Raw genomic sequence first — 12,798 nt, forward strand, 5'->3', positions numbered from 1 at the left:
CGCCCACTTGCTGAGCCTGTCCAGGTCAGCCTAGATCATCCGCCTGTCTTCTGGCGTGGATGCTTTGCCCCAAAGTTTGGTGTCATCGGCGAACTTGGCCAGTCCGCTTCTGACTCCAGTGTCCACATCATTAATGAAGATGTTGAACAGTATGGGTCCAAGGACAGAGCCCTGGGGGACCCCACTGGTCACAGGGCACCACAATGAGTGACTTCCATCAACCACCACCCTCTGGGTCCGACCCCGGAGCCAATTTTCCAGCCAGTGGATCGTGGAGGACCCAAGGCGACAATTGGCCAGTTTCTCCAAGAGACGATCATGGGACACCAGATCGAAGGCTTTTTTGAAGTCAAGATATATGACATCAATCTCATCTCCCTTGTCCAGGTGATAGGTCACCTGGTCGTAGAAGGAAATGAGATTGGTCAAGCAAGACCTACCCGCAACAAACCCGTGCTGGCTATCCCTTAAGATGTTGGCGTCGGCCAGTCCATTAAGGATGGCCTCCTTAATAAACTTTTCTAAGATCTTCCCCGGGATAGAAGTCAGGCTGATGGGCCTATAGTTAGCCGGATCCACTTTCCTCCCTTTCTTGAAGATAGGCACCACGTTGGCCTTCTTCCAGTCTTCGGGCACTACACCAGAGCGCCAAGAGTTTTCAAAGATCCGCGCTAGAGGCTGGGCTATGATGCTTGCCAGCTCCTCGAGTACCCTGGGGTGAAGATTGTCAGGGCCGGCTGACTTGAAGGTATCCAGCTTCTCAAGATGTTCCTTCATGAAGTCGGCATTAATGGAGGGCAGGGGATCACCCTCACCCGGACTTCCCTGTTCCGTAGCGGGCATGGGCGTCCCATGGGACTGATGAAAGACCGACGCAAAGTACCTATTTAATAGGTTGGCTTTTTCCTGGGCGTCAGTCATCAGTTCTCCCATCTGGTTCAGCAGGGGTCCAACGTTGCCCCTGCTTTTCCTCCAGCTCCCCACATATCTGAAAAAGGATTTTTTATTGTCCTTGATGCTCAAAGCTAGCTGGAGTTCAGTTGCAGCCTTGGCTTTCCTGGTCTGCTCCCTACAGGACCGGACCAGTGCAGAATAATCCTCCTTGGAGGTGACTCCCATCCTCCATCCTTTGTAGGCCTTTCTTTTTAGCCTCAGGAGGTCTGCTAGGTCCCTGGAGAGCCAGGGGGGCTGCTGTGCCCTCTTGCTGCCTTTCCTCCGAGATGGAATAGACTTAGTTTGTGCATTGAGGATCGCTCCCTTGAGGAGCAACCACTCTTCTTGAACTCCCCTTTCCCTGTGTTCACAGTCCCTTAGGGCCTCACTGACAAGCCTCCTGAGCTTGCCAAAGTCAGCTTTCCTGAAGTCAAGGACTTTCGTGTTGCTGGCTGACGTGCCAGCTTTTCGGCGGATGGTGAAGGCGATCCGGGGCAGCAGGGCAGGCCCTACAATGAGAGGCTATGGGACCTGAACCTGTTCAGCCTTCACGAGAGAAGGCTGAGGGGGGACCTTGTGACCGTCTATAAACTCACTAGGGGGGACCAGAAGGGGTTGGGGGAGACCTTGTTTCCCCCAGCGCCCCCCGGGATAACAAGGAATAACGGCCACAAGTTGTTGGAGAGTAGGTTTAGATTAGACATCCGTAGGAACTACTTTACAGTCAGGGTGGCTCGGATCTGGAACCAACTTCCAAGGGAAGTGGTGCTGGCTCCTACCCTGGGGGGCTTTAAGAAGCGACTCGATGCCTACCTGGCTGGGGTCCCTTGAGCCCAGTTTCCCTCCTGCCCAGGCAGGGGGTCGGACTTGAAGATCTGCAAGGTCCCTTCCCACCCGACTTCTATGATTCTGTGAAGACCAGGGTTGAGCTTTTATCCACATAACAGGCTGCAGTGGTGTTGCAGTGGGATCACTAGACTCTGCTGCAGTCGTAGCTTTGAAGAGGCCTTAACCTGAGAAGACAGTTCCCTAGCCAGTCTCAGTTTCTGACTTCCCCTTCTCTGGAGACTCCTCCTCTGTGGAAGTGGTTAAGCTTTTGTCACGGAGTCTGAAAGGTCTGGCAGCAAGAGCTAGGCCAGGTTATTGCCTGTTTACAGTTAGGAGTGCTGGGCACTCCGCGCCAGTGTCTGCCTTCAGGGGTTTGGATTGCTGTCTCTCACTGCTGTGCCCGAGCATGTCCAGCCTTGAGCTGCAGGGAGGGCTGCTGGGGAAATACTTCTGCTATAGCTCCAAGAGAGGGAGGGAGGCAGGCATTTATTTTCCTGAATGAGGCAATTGAGTGGGATTTTACTGAGGCTGAATCGTAGGCAGCTGAATAGACAATTCATGAAGTTCTGAAGATTGCCAAAATACAAGGCTATTTATACACCCATCCCAAGGACAATTCCTTCACTGCAGGAAACTCATCTTCAGAACACTCTCATCTCTACAAAGAGGGATTTCTTCCTAAATATCAGATGGTGGGAGCAGTTTCTGGGACTGAATTGTAGAAATGACCAGATAACCAGAAATGTCTTTAATCATGCAAGTATATTAGGATAGTGTGATCCTATCTCAGGCTGCAGGGTGTTGGTAGAGCTCCCGTGGGGCCAGGAAGTAGCTCCCTTTGTGTTGCGCTGCTCAGCAGGCCACGTGTAGTGTGGTAATAGGGGCAGTGTATGGTGTTAGTGATCAGTGGTTTGACCTGGTCCAGCACATTCAACATGTTCTTTAGGTCAGGAGCTGAAGGCATTCTGAGAAGAAATTCCAGGACCCCAAGTGGCGTCCTTTCAAAAGTGCCTGGCCACTGCTGGGGCTATTGTTACTTAATGCAAAGATTTGAAAAATCATGAGCTAATTGAATGAACTCTTTTCTTATCCAGTGAATACAATTCCCTTTTCTCCTTTCTTTGTGGTGGGCAGTCCTGTGGATTCTTGGGAATTTTCTATATTTATTGCTTCCGACTTGTCCAGAGTCATGTGGGAGATGGCTTTGAACCTGGGAATCTAACATCTAGGTCAAACAGCTTGTAGCAACAGCTATCTTGTCTTCAAAACGTTCATACTTACTAAAAGAATCTTTGTCGGAGCCCCAGCCGTTGGCTTCAGGGGCGTACCGAATTCTTTCTGTTGACCTTTGAGGAACTAGCGGCCTATTTCCCTCTCCGAGTTCTTTTCTCCCCTACGTTCCCATGTCTTTTGCAGAGGAACATAAGTAGACAGGCACCAGTGAAAATTTCTGTCTCGACACTGCTCCCAAAACTTCGTGGAACAATTTCACCAATAATGGAACAGCATCGCTGGTCCCATCAGTCTGCTCCTATCAAGATGAGGACTTCCTTCAGCTCCACTGTACAGCTGGGTAAAGTTTGTATGTGACATGAAGAAAGACTTCCTAAATAACTGGCTCCTGTCCAGGGGCAGTGCCCAAGCTGCAGTTTGCCAGTGGAGCAGTGATGCTTTGGACGTGCTTTTTGCCTGGATGGGAGGCAACTAGAACTCAAGCCTGTGTCCTGGACTGATGATTTCACTCTGCCCTTTCAGTTGTAGCTCATCTTTCCTGTGAGGTCAAGGGAGAGCTTTCTCTTACCTGGCAAGGGTGGCACGCCATGACATCCACCAGAGACTTTGCTGTGGTCAGTTTCTGCTTGGCACGAAAGGTGCACAGAAGCTGCAGCGAGAGGTGCTATAGGAAGTCCTGAGATGGTCGGAGGGAAGCAGTGTCCTCTCTGCTAGCAAGCCCTCGTACATTCTGCTCTTCCCCCAGGGATGTGGAAGTGGTGTCACTTATGCCCAAATGCCCTGGGGTGCCTTGGGGTGCTGCCTGCTACTGCCTCTTTCTCCTGTACCCCAACCTTGACAGTGGGATCTTCCTCCTTTCAGTTGTTGTTTTTTCTTCTTGTTTGGCAGGGAGGGGATTAGCTGGGAAGCCATTGACTGGATGGATAATGCAGAGTGCTTGGATCTCATTGAGAAGGTGGGTAGTTCTCTTGAATTTTTCAGCTCCCAGAAGTCCTGATAACTGAGACCTGGACTAGCGAATGCAGCTTTTCTCCTTCTTCCACACAGACATTTCTTCTTGCATTTGTCAGTGTCTGGCCCAGGTTGCTGATTTGGTTCCTAAGGTCTGCTCGGGTGCAGGCTCTCAGTGGCTTCTGGTTTTCTGTGAGCGTAGCATGGACAGGTCAAAAATATGTCCCTGTCCAAAAATATGTCCACCTCCCCTGCCACCTGCCGTGTCCCAGAGAGCTCCTGGTTAAAAACGCAAATCCTATATTCATCATTTCGGTTAGACTTAGATAAGACTGTAGTCCCCTTAGGGCCTGGTAAACCTTTACTTTCTAGATTTGGACTGTACAGAGGGGTTTCATCTGCGCAGATCCTATCTGCTGAGTGTGCACTGGCTGCAAGTTCCTTTCCGGCTTGACTGTTTTTTGCAGCCGTGTTGGTCTAAGGACATAGGCAGACAAGGTTCTTTGTGTAGATGTGATATCTTTTATTAGACCAACTAAATAGATGGAAAAAAAGTTCTTTGCAAGCTTTTGGGTGCAAACACCCTTTCTCAGGCATAGGGAGACTCTGCTGATGTTGTGTTCTCCTGGATAGAGCTATCTAAGGTGTGGTTTGCAAATCATCACTCAACACCACAACCATAGAGTCATAGGGAAGTGGGGCTGGAAGGGACCTCCAGAGGTCACTCCCTGCCTGAGGCAGGATCATCCCTATCCAGACCATCCTAGACAAACCATCATCTAAACTCTACATAAGACTACCCTCACCCTAGACCCTGCCACAACATAGACCTGTCACCCTAACCTGCCACAGGTAAAGCAGGGGAACCACAGCAGCCAGTGTCCTGCTTCTCTACAATGTTATCAATAGAGGCTCAAGAAGTTCCAAGCCTTGATTTCCCTGTTCTGAGTCCTACTTCTCTGCTAAGTTTGCTGGCTTAAAAACCTGTCTCTTGTTTGGCTGTAGAAACTGGGACTGTTGGCTTTGGTGAATGAGGAGAGTCGATTCCCCAAGGGCACAGACAGCACCCTCCTGGAAAAACTTCACAGCCAGCACACAGTAAGTCAGTAAGCCTCTGCTGGGCACACTACTCTGTCATTTGTTTCTGTCTGTGCCTGCTTCCCGCTCTTCTGTATTGACAGTACAATCCCAATCTGTAAATTACAAGTGATTCTATGTCTGTGCTTCTGTCATTAAAACCTGAGAGCTGTGGGGTAGATGGGTTCCCCATCCATCCCCGATTTGGGGTCAAACAACTTCCACAGCAGCCCAGGCAAAGCTGTTCTGTTCATTGTGACTGCAGGTTATCAGAAGCCTTTTCCTTCTTTTCAGAGTAACCATTATTACATGAAGCCTCGGGTGACGGATCACCAATTTGGAATAAAACACTATGCTGGAGAGGTAGGTGTGCGTGGTGCATCCATGAGCACTCTCCAGGAGGGAGGAGTGGGTAGGTAGAACTGTCTCCATCACTGTCGGGTACTTCTGAATCCTGAGCTAAGCAAACTGCTGGGCCTGGCACCTCCAGATTTGGGCATGGCCTGGAGGAATGAGTGTGCAGCTGGGCTGAGGCCTCAGTGGCTGCTGTGTGATACAGGCAGTTGTTTGTTCAGAGTCGTGATCCCTCTGCCTGTGGCCTTTGTGTGCCCTTTCCTTTACACTGTTCCTTCATTCGTAGATTCATAGATTGCAAGGGGCTGAAAGGGACCCTGCTGATCATCAGGTCCAGCCCCCCACTCTAGGCAGGAAGACAATTGGGGTTAAGTGACCCCAGCATGGTGACTGTCTAGTCTCCTCGTGAAAACCTCCAGGGTAGGTGACTGCACCACCTCTGCAGGGAGTTTATTCCACAGTCTGAACACCCTGACTGTGAATGAGTTTTTCCTGGTATTAAACCTGAAGTGGCCTTCCAGGAGTTTGTATCCATTGGTCCTGGTCTTCCCCAGGGGTGCCCTGGTGAACAGTTGTTCACTGAGCTCCTGATGCACTCTTCTGATATAGCGGTAAACTGCTATCAAGTCCCCTCTCAACCTTCTCTTCTTTAGGCTAAAGAGGCCCAGGTCCCTCAGCCTCTCCTCGTATGGCTGCCTTGCAGGTCCCTGATCATGCAGGTGGCTCTTCTCTGGACCCTCTCAAGTTTTTCTACATCCTTATTGAAGTGCGGTGCCCACACCTGGATGCAGTACTCCAACTGCAGTCTCACCAGTGCTGAGTACAGCAGGAGTAGCATTTCCTTAGTTTTACACGGGATGCATTGGCTGATGCATGCCAGTGTGTTGTTTGCCCTGCTGGCCACTGCCTCGCACTGATGGCTCATATTCACGTGATGGTCAGTCATTACCCCAGGTCCCTTTCGGCCGTGGTGCAAGTCAAGCTGTCGCCACCAAGCCTGTATGTATGTTGAGGGTTGTTTGCCCCCAGATGGAGCACCTTACACTTGGAAGTGTTCAACTTGATCTGGTTTCGGTCTGCTCAACTCTCGAGCCTGTCCAGGTCTGCTTGTATCTGAAACCTATTTTCTGACATGGCCACACTGCCCCATAATTTGATGTCGTCCGCAAACTTGGCCAGTGAGCTTTTCACTCCCCCATCCAAATCATTGATCAATAAAATAGAAGAATGATCGTTATCTACCTTCATCCTGGGGGACTGAGAGAATTAGTTAATGAGTTAGTGCCTAGGAAGTGTGTACAGAGAGTGCGCAGAGCCCTGCTGCTAGTTCTAAGTGTTGTCTGCAGTCCCAGGGTTTCTTCCCACGACCTCACTTCCTCTTTGATGTTCTTGACTGTGGGAAGATGTGACAAATAGGCTGTTGTGTTGCATCCCTCCATGGATCTGAGCTCTCTGGCACAAGCAGTTGTGCCAGGCTGAGGGCTCCCCAGTGGTGGGAGCAGGGTGGGCACTGATGTCCTCATCCTGGGAAGACATGAGGGAGAGTCTCTTTGTTGTGTGGAATAAGAAGGGCAGAGCAAACTTGGTTGCTTGGGGGGGTGGGGATGCAGAGAGAGAGAGTGCTCTGTGTCTAGCGTCAGAGCTGTGGCTAGTCAGGAGCATTGGCTTGGAAGCTGTTTAGATTAGCTTCTGGCCAAAGTCACTTAACAAGGCAGCTGAGGCCCTTGGCCTCACCAAGGAGACTCGGCAGCCTTGACCTAACTGAACTGTAGTTGCTGGCCATGCACAGAGCTAGTCCTAGGTACACTAGTGATCTAGCTGCTCTCTCTGCCCCCACCCTGCGGTCCTGAGCCCCCACTTCTGCACCCAGCAGTTCCCATTCTCCTTCACAGGGGCATCATGGCTGCACCCTCCCTGTCTTCTCCACGTGGGCCACATTCCTGCCTGCCTGCCAGGCATGAGTGTGTCCTGCCTTGCAGACCTCGCTGTCACAGCATCTCACCAGGCCACTTGAGTAATTGAGAGGCAGAGCAGAGTCCAAGCTGTATGAATAGCCTTTACTCAGGCACGTCCTGGTTTCTGAGTGCCTTACAGCCTCCGCTTTCCTGCCTATTTTTCTTTCAATTCTTCAAGGAGTAAAGATGGAGAGCAAACTTCCCCTTCTCCTCAGAGCTTCTTGGAGTCTACATGGATGGTGCTGTATGTGCACCTGCCCCTTGCACACAGGAGCTTGGTGTGTGTAGAGCAGTGTCATTAGAGTCATGCCTGAGCTCTGCACCACCTCCCACTCCTGCCCCAGGCCCTGAGGACAGAGCTGCTGTGACTCACGCTGCATCTTGTGGTTCATTTTGTGGGTCAGAACCCAGACTGTGTCCGACTGCCCCAGTGTGTGTTTGAACACAGGAGCTGCTTTTAAAGAAGCTCTTCACTCCTTTTATGATTGATTTCTGTTTTCTTTTATTTGGAATGTGTTTCTAATGTTGGGGGGGGGCTTCCCCTGAACAGCTGCTCTTGTGCTTTGGGAAAGTCTTCCATCCTTGGAAGTTTTCAAGAGCAGGTTAGACAGGGGCTCACCTGGGATGGTTTGGATGGGGTTGATCCTACCTTGAGCAGGGATTGGACTAGATCTGACCTCCTGGAAGCACCTGAGGTTTGCAGCAGGTCCAAATCACTGCTGGGGCACGGTGCTGCTTTCTAGACTGTCCATGGCACCAAGTGCCACACCACTGCACTGATAGGCCTATGGTTAAAGGGGTCTTGCTTCTACCCCAGCTTAGGTGCCTGGTTGATGAGGGGGAGATGCCTGGTTCATAGTGGTAGGAGGTTGCTCTGAAGTCAAATCTGCTTTGCCATGCAGATGATCTACATACACTGTGCTGCACTGCCAGCTGCTGGACCTATGTCCCCATGGCCTATTGAGCTCTGTCCACCAAAGCTCCAGCACCTCCTCCAACCCATGAGTGACTGGTGCCTCCTGCATCTGGGGGGCTCACCTGCAGAAGCTGATGGCAGCAGCCCTGTCAGGGGGGGCACCAGCCCTACCGACAGCATCAATCTCAACCATCGGGGGGGCACGTGCACCCCCTACCAGTCACCCATGCTCCAACCTCCTCTGACCCCTACCCCCCACACCCGTGCATGCAGTAGCTGAAAGCTGCACAGTGGCTGCTGCTGCTGGAGCATCTGCTCTTGTTTGTGCCACACTGGACCCAAATGCAAAAGACACACTGCTAGTTGGGGTTTGGAATTGCAATGAAATCAGATAAGGTTTAACAGGGAGAAGTGCAGGGTTCTTTATCTGGGTAGGAAGAAGCTTCACCATAACTATAGGGTAGGCGGCAGCCCACTGGCTGACACAGCATCTGAATGAGACTGGGGGGTCACAGTTGACTGGAAGATAAACACGACCCAACGCTGCAACGAGGTTGCCAGAAGGGCAAATAGAACCTGGCTTGCATAAGCCGACGTGCGGCCAGTAGATCCAGGGGGGTGCTTCTTCCCCTCTACTTGGCGTTGGTGAGGCCACAGCTGCAGTACTTCCAGTTCTGGGCACTGCACTTCAAGAAGGATGTGGATAAGCTCGAGAGGGTACAAAGAAGGGCCACCCGTATGATTAGAGACATGGAGGATAGGCCCTATGAGGAGAGACTCTGGGAAGTGAGTCTATTCAGTCTGAGAGGTGACTTGATAGCCGACTACAAGTACGCTTACAAGGGGTGAGCATCAAGATCTAGGGGAGCAACTCTTCAGGAAGGCACCTCACGAGAGGATGAGGACCAATGAGCACAAGCTAATAGAGGGTAAATAATAGAGGCTGGACATAAGAAAAAACTTATTCTCTGTAAGGAAGGGTAACCAGAATCTGGAACATTCCCAGCAGAGGTGGTGCAGTCACCTTTCTTCAGGGCATTCAAGATGAGGCTGGATAAACACCTCATCTGAGCCCAATAACTTCCTGCCCATGGCAGGGGACCGGACTTGATCTTGCAGGTCCCTTCCAGTCCTTTGATTCTATGATTCTAGATGCCATAAAGCAGCGCTCTGATCTCTGTTTGGTTGATGCTGCCAGCACTGCTCATCCCACCATCTGAGGGGAAGCTGCCTGCCTACTCCCTATAGTAGAATCCACCCTGACCTGCTCTCTAAGGAAGGCCCCATACACCACTGACTGGTTCCCTCAGATGTTGTAGTCGGTTGGAGTCCAGGACCCAGCCTCCGTCCCTGCTTCCACATTGCTCAGCTGACACTTGCTTTGAAACACGAGGGGATGGGGGGAGAGTCATGGCTGCTCCCCCTTTCCCAGGAGTGTTGCAGAGGAGGCAGAGACGATTGCACAGCCCCAGCAGATACAGATTGAGTTCACCTGCACCTGTGGCAGGAGCTGCCTTGATGCCAGTGTCTCAGAGAACCAGAGGCACTGCAGGGCAAAGAGCTGCTCTTTGTGGAAGTGTTGGCTAGATGCTACCAGAGTGTTCTGCTCTGCAGCCTTCTTCCTCAGTTTCGCAAGGTGGGCAGCCACGGTCTCTCTTGCAGACCACAGGGGCTGAGCAGTGCTTACTTTGCCAGACATGCAGTGGCTGAGGCCAGGGTCCCAGGGGCCTCAGAAGGTGCGGAGCCAGTGGGGGATCCCGTGTCTCATAAACTTGATCATACAGGATACCAGAGGTTTGCATCCAGTGCATCAAATGACCTGCTCTCCAGAAATGCATGTACCATTCTCACTGTGGCCCAGTGCTACCACTCTGACAGTGACCCCAGGCAGTTGCGGGCAAGGCAGGGCACCAGTCACACTCTGCGGCAGGGCAGGAAGAGCTTAGGCCTCACTCCGCAGAGACAATGAGTGCACTTGCCAAGCCCTCCCTTGCTTACTGTGCTCCTCAGTGCCTGGGGTGGAAGTCAGTGCTGGCTGCTTCTGAGCAAGCCTTTGCCATCCACACTTCACCAGCCAAGCACCGTGCTCCAGGCACTCAGTCCTCAGTGGCTGCCAGTGGGATGCTTACTGCCAGATTAGCTACAAACCCAGCCTGTCCTTGGGTGTGCAGATGTGAGCTTGAACTTCTGAGCTGAGCTCTGCTTCCCATGGGGATGCTGAGCCCCTCTGACAGCTGGGTCCAGAAGCAAGGGGTACCATCTTTCTTACCCATTGCCTTGCTGCTTATTGCTTGAGAGATTAAGGCTCTTGCTCCTGATGGTGCCACATGCACGTCATGATGTTTTCAAAAGGCCATGTCCAATGGAATCGAGTGTGGCCTTTGGGCTCATTTCAGCACTTGGCCCTAGGTGCATGGGTGAGAGAACGGAGCAGTGTTATTCTGCCCCCAGTATGTTGCTGTTTATTACTTCAAGGATTAATGCCCTTGCCCTTGATGGTGCCTTTTGCTGTTTTCTGAGCCTAATGCCGTGTAGGCACAACAGGGTGTTGGAGCATTTTGAGGGTCCTGGGCATCAGTCCAAGTGGGCGTGCGGTGTGTATGGTTCACACTGTGTGCTGCTACCCCTTGGGAGAGGCATTACCTGCCCTGTGAGGTGGGGTGTGTGTGTGTGTGTGGCAGGGGTAGGCAATTATTTGGGCTGGTGAGCCACTTAGGGAGTTTTGGTGAGTTGTTACAGGCCAGGTCAGCACCCCTCGCCCCCGGCCCGCAACAGCTCACTAAAACTCCCTAGTGGTTCTGCCCCAGGCCCTGGCCCCAGCCCCATACTGTCACTGCCCAGTGATCCCGGCCCTGCCATCCCACACCACTCCCAGACACCATTGCCTGCCTGCTTGCAGCCCCACCTCATCCACCCAGCCATGTGTGCCCTGCCTGTGCAGGTCCTGGGCCAGTGTCCATGGAGACCCTGTTCACTTGCTTTGTCCAGCGGCCCCAGCAGTGGATGTGGGACAGATGAGCCAGGGTGCCTGGGCCGTGGGGCTGGAGCTGGGGCTGGAAGGAGCCACCATGCCAGGGCTGCTGGGAAGTGGAGTCCGGCCGCTGCACCACCCCTGCCCTGCTGTGCAGCCAGGAGCAGCAGGACCAGCTGTACACACCACAGCTTGGGCTGCCCCCTGCACCTGGGACAGACGGGGCTTCGGGACCCACTGTAGGCTGGCTAAAATCCCTTGATCCCTTGAGGGAACTTCCTGCCCTGTTGCCCCATGCATTGGCATGCACTGGTGTTGTCCCCTGGGTGTTCCTGCGTGGTGCCACTTGTGGAAGGGGGTGGCGGGGGTCCACTCTGGCTTGAATTGCTTGTGTTGTCCTGTGCCAGTTGACCTGTATGACCTGTGTTGCAGGTTTTGTATGACGTGAGAGGGTTTCTGGAGAAGAATCGGGACACCTTCCGAGACGACATTTTAAACATGCTGAAAGACAGTAGGTAAGCAGCCTTTGGTCCCCTGGAGGGGAAGATGGGGCCAGGAGAGGGTAGACAGGAGATACTGGGACTGGGCAACAGTCTTAGATAATGGTGGGCTCTTGGAGAAGACTGCATGGTTTACACAAACCCTGGGATCCCCTGCTCTCTACTCAAGATTGTTGGCTTCAGGAGGGAGAGTTGGAGACATCAGCATTATTACAAAGCAGCACATATGAGGAAATGAATGTTGTGTATCCACATCATCAGTGATGGGATGGATTGTGCTGCGCCAGGGAGGTGATGTGCTGGAATGCCAAAGGGAACCTGTCCCCCAGGAGATGCGGTACCTCACACACCTCACCATGGGTTTGTCAGCAAACTTGGACAGGGTCACCTCACCATTGTTAAGGATCACATTTGTGGGGGACCAGTGGGTAAAATGATGCTAAGGGGCAATCAGCATGGGTTCATAGCAGGCAGATCCTACCTGACTAACCTGGTTTCATTTTACTACTGGGTCACAAAATGCTTGCATGAAGGAATAGAGGTACATGGGGAGCCATCATGCAGTGCTGGAAGCACCTCTGGTGCAGAGGCCCTTCATAGCCAGCCGTGTGCTTCCGAGCCCTTTGGTCATAAGGCTAACATGACTACTTTGATGTCAGGACCAATCTGTTTTAAAGGTCATTTTGCAGCCCCTGGGCTCAATGCTGTGGAGAAGCAAAGGGTCCAGCTCCAGCTCCTCAGGGAGGCATCTTGGCCTGGTTCAGGGCCAGGGTGGTCTATGCATGCAAGGAGATCATGCGCAGCGCTGGTCTCGGGGCTGGCCTCAAGACCACGGCAAAGGCATCACAGGCAGACCTGGAGCTTTCTCCACAACTAGCCTCTCGTGGCAATGGTCCCTGTTCACAGGCATCTGAGCAGGCAGGGGACACTGGCTGCTGCCACTCTCAGCTGAGTGACTGTGACTCGGTCGGGCACCTTCAAGCGTGCGACTGCAAGCCAGAGTTCTGTGCTGCAGCTTTAGCGGTGCACTAAGACGCTTCGGACTGGCCAGATGAGTCAGAATCGCATGAGATAACCATA

The 12,798-nt window shown here is 52.4% G+C and overlaps 1 protein-coding gene across 1 annotated transcript in view; it reads left to right on the forward strand.

Moving 5' to 3' along the window:
* The window catches only part of LOC102567908 (unconventional myosin-X), a 160,005-nt gene that overhangs the window by 54,939 nt on the left and 92,268 nt on the right, over positions 1-12,798 (forward strand). Inside the window, exons 14-17 of the mRNA XM_059727606.1 lie at positions 3,883-3,949; positions 4,951-5,043; positions 5,317-5,385; positions 11,651-11,733. Coding sequence (XP_059583589.1) covers positions 3,883-3,949; positions 4,951-5,043; positions 5,317-5,385; positions 11,651-11,733 — 312 coding nt within the window. The remainder of the gene's footprint in view (positions 1-3,882; positions 3,950-4,950; positions 5,044-5,316; positions 5,386-11,650; positions 11,734-12,798) is intronic.

The sequence above is a fragment of the Alligator mississippiensis genome, chromosome 4, assembly GCF_030867095.1.
Source record: "Alligator mississippiensis isolate rAllMis1 chromosome 4, rAllMis1, whole genome shotgun sequence".
Taxonomy (NCBI): Eukaryota; Metazoa; Chordata; order Crocodylia; family Alligatoridae; genus Alligator; species Alligator mississippiensis.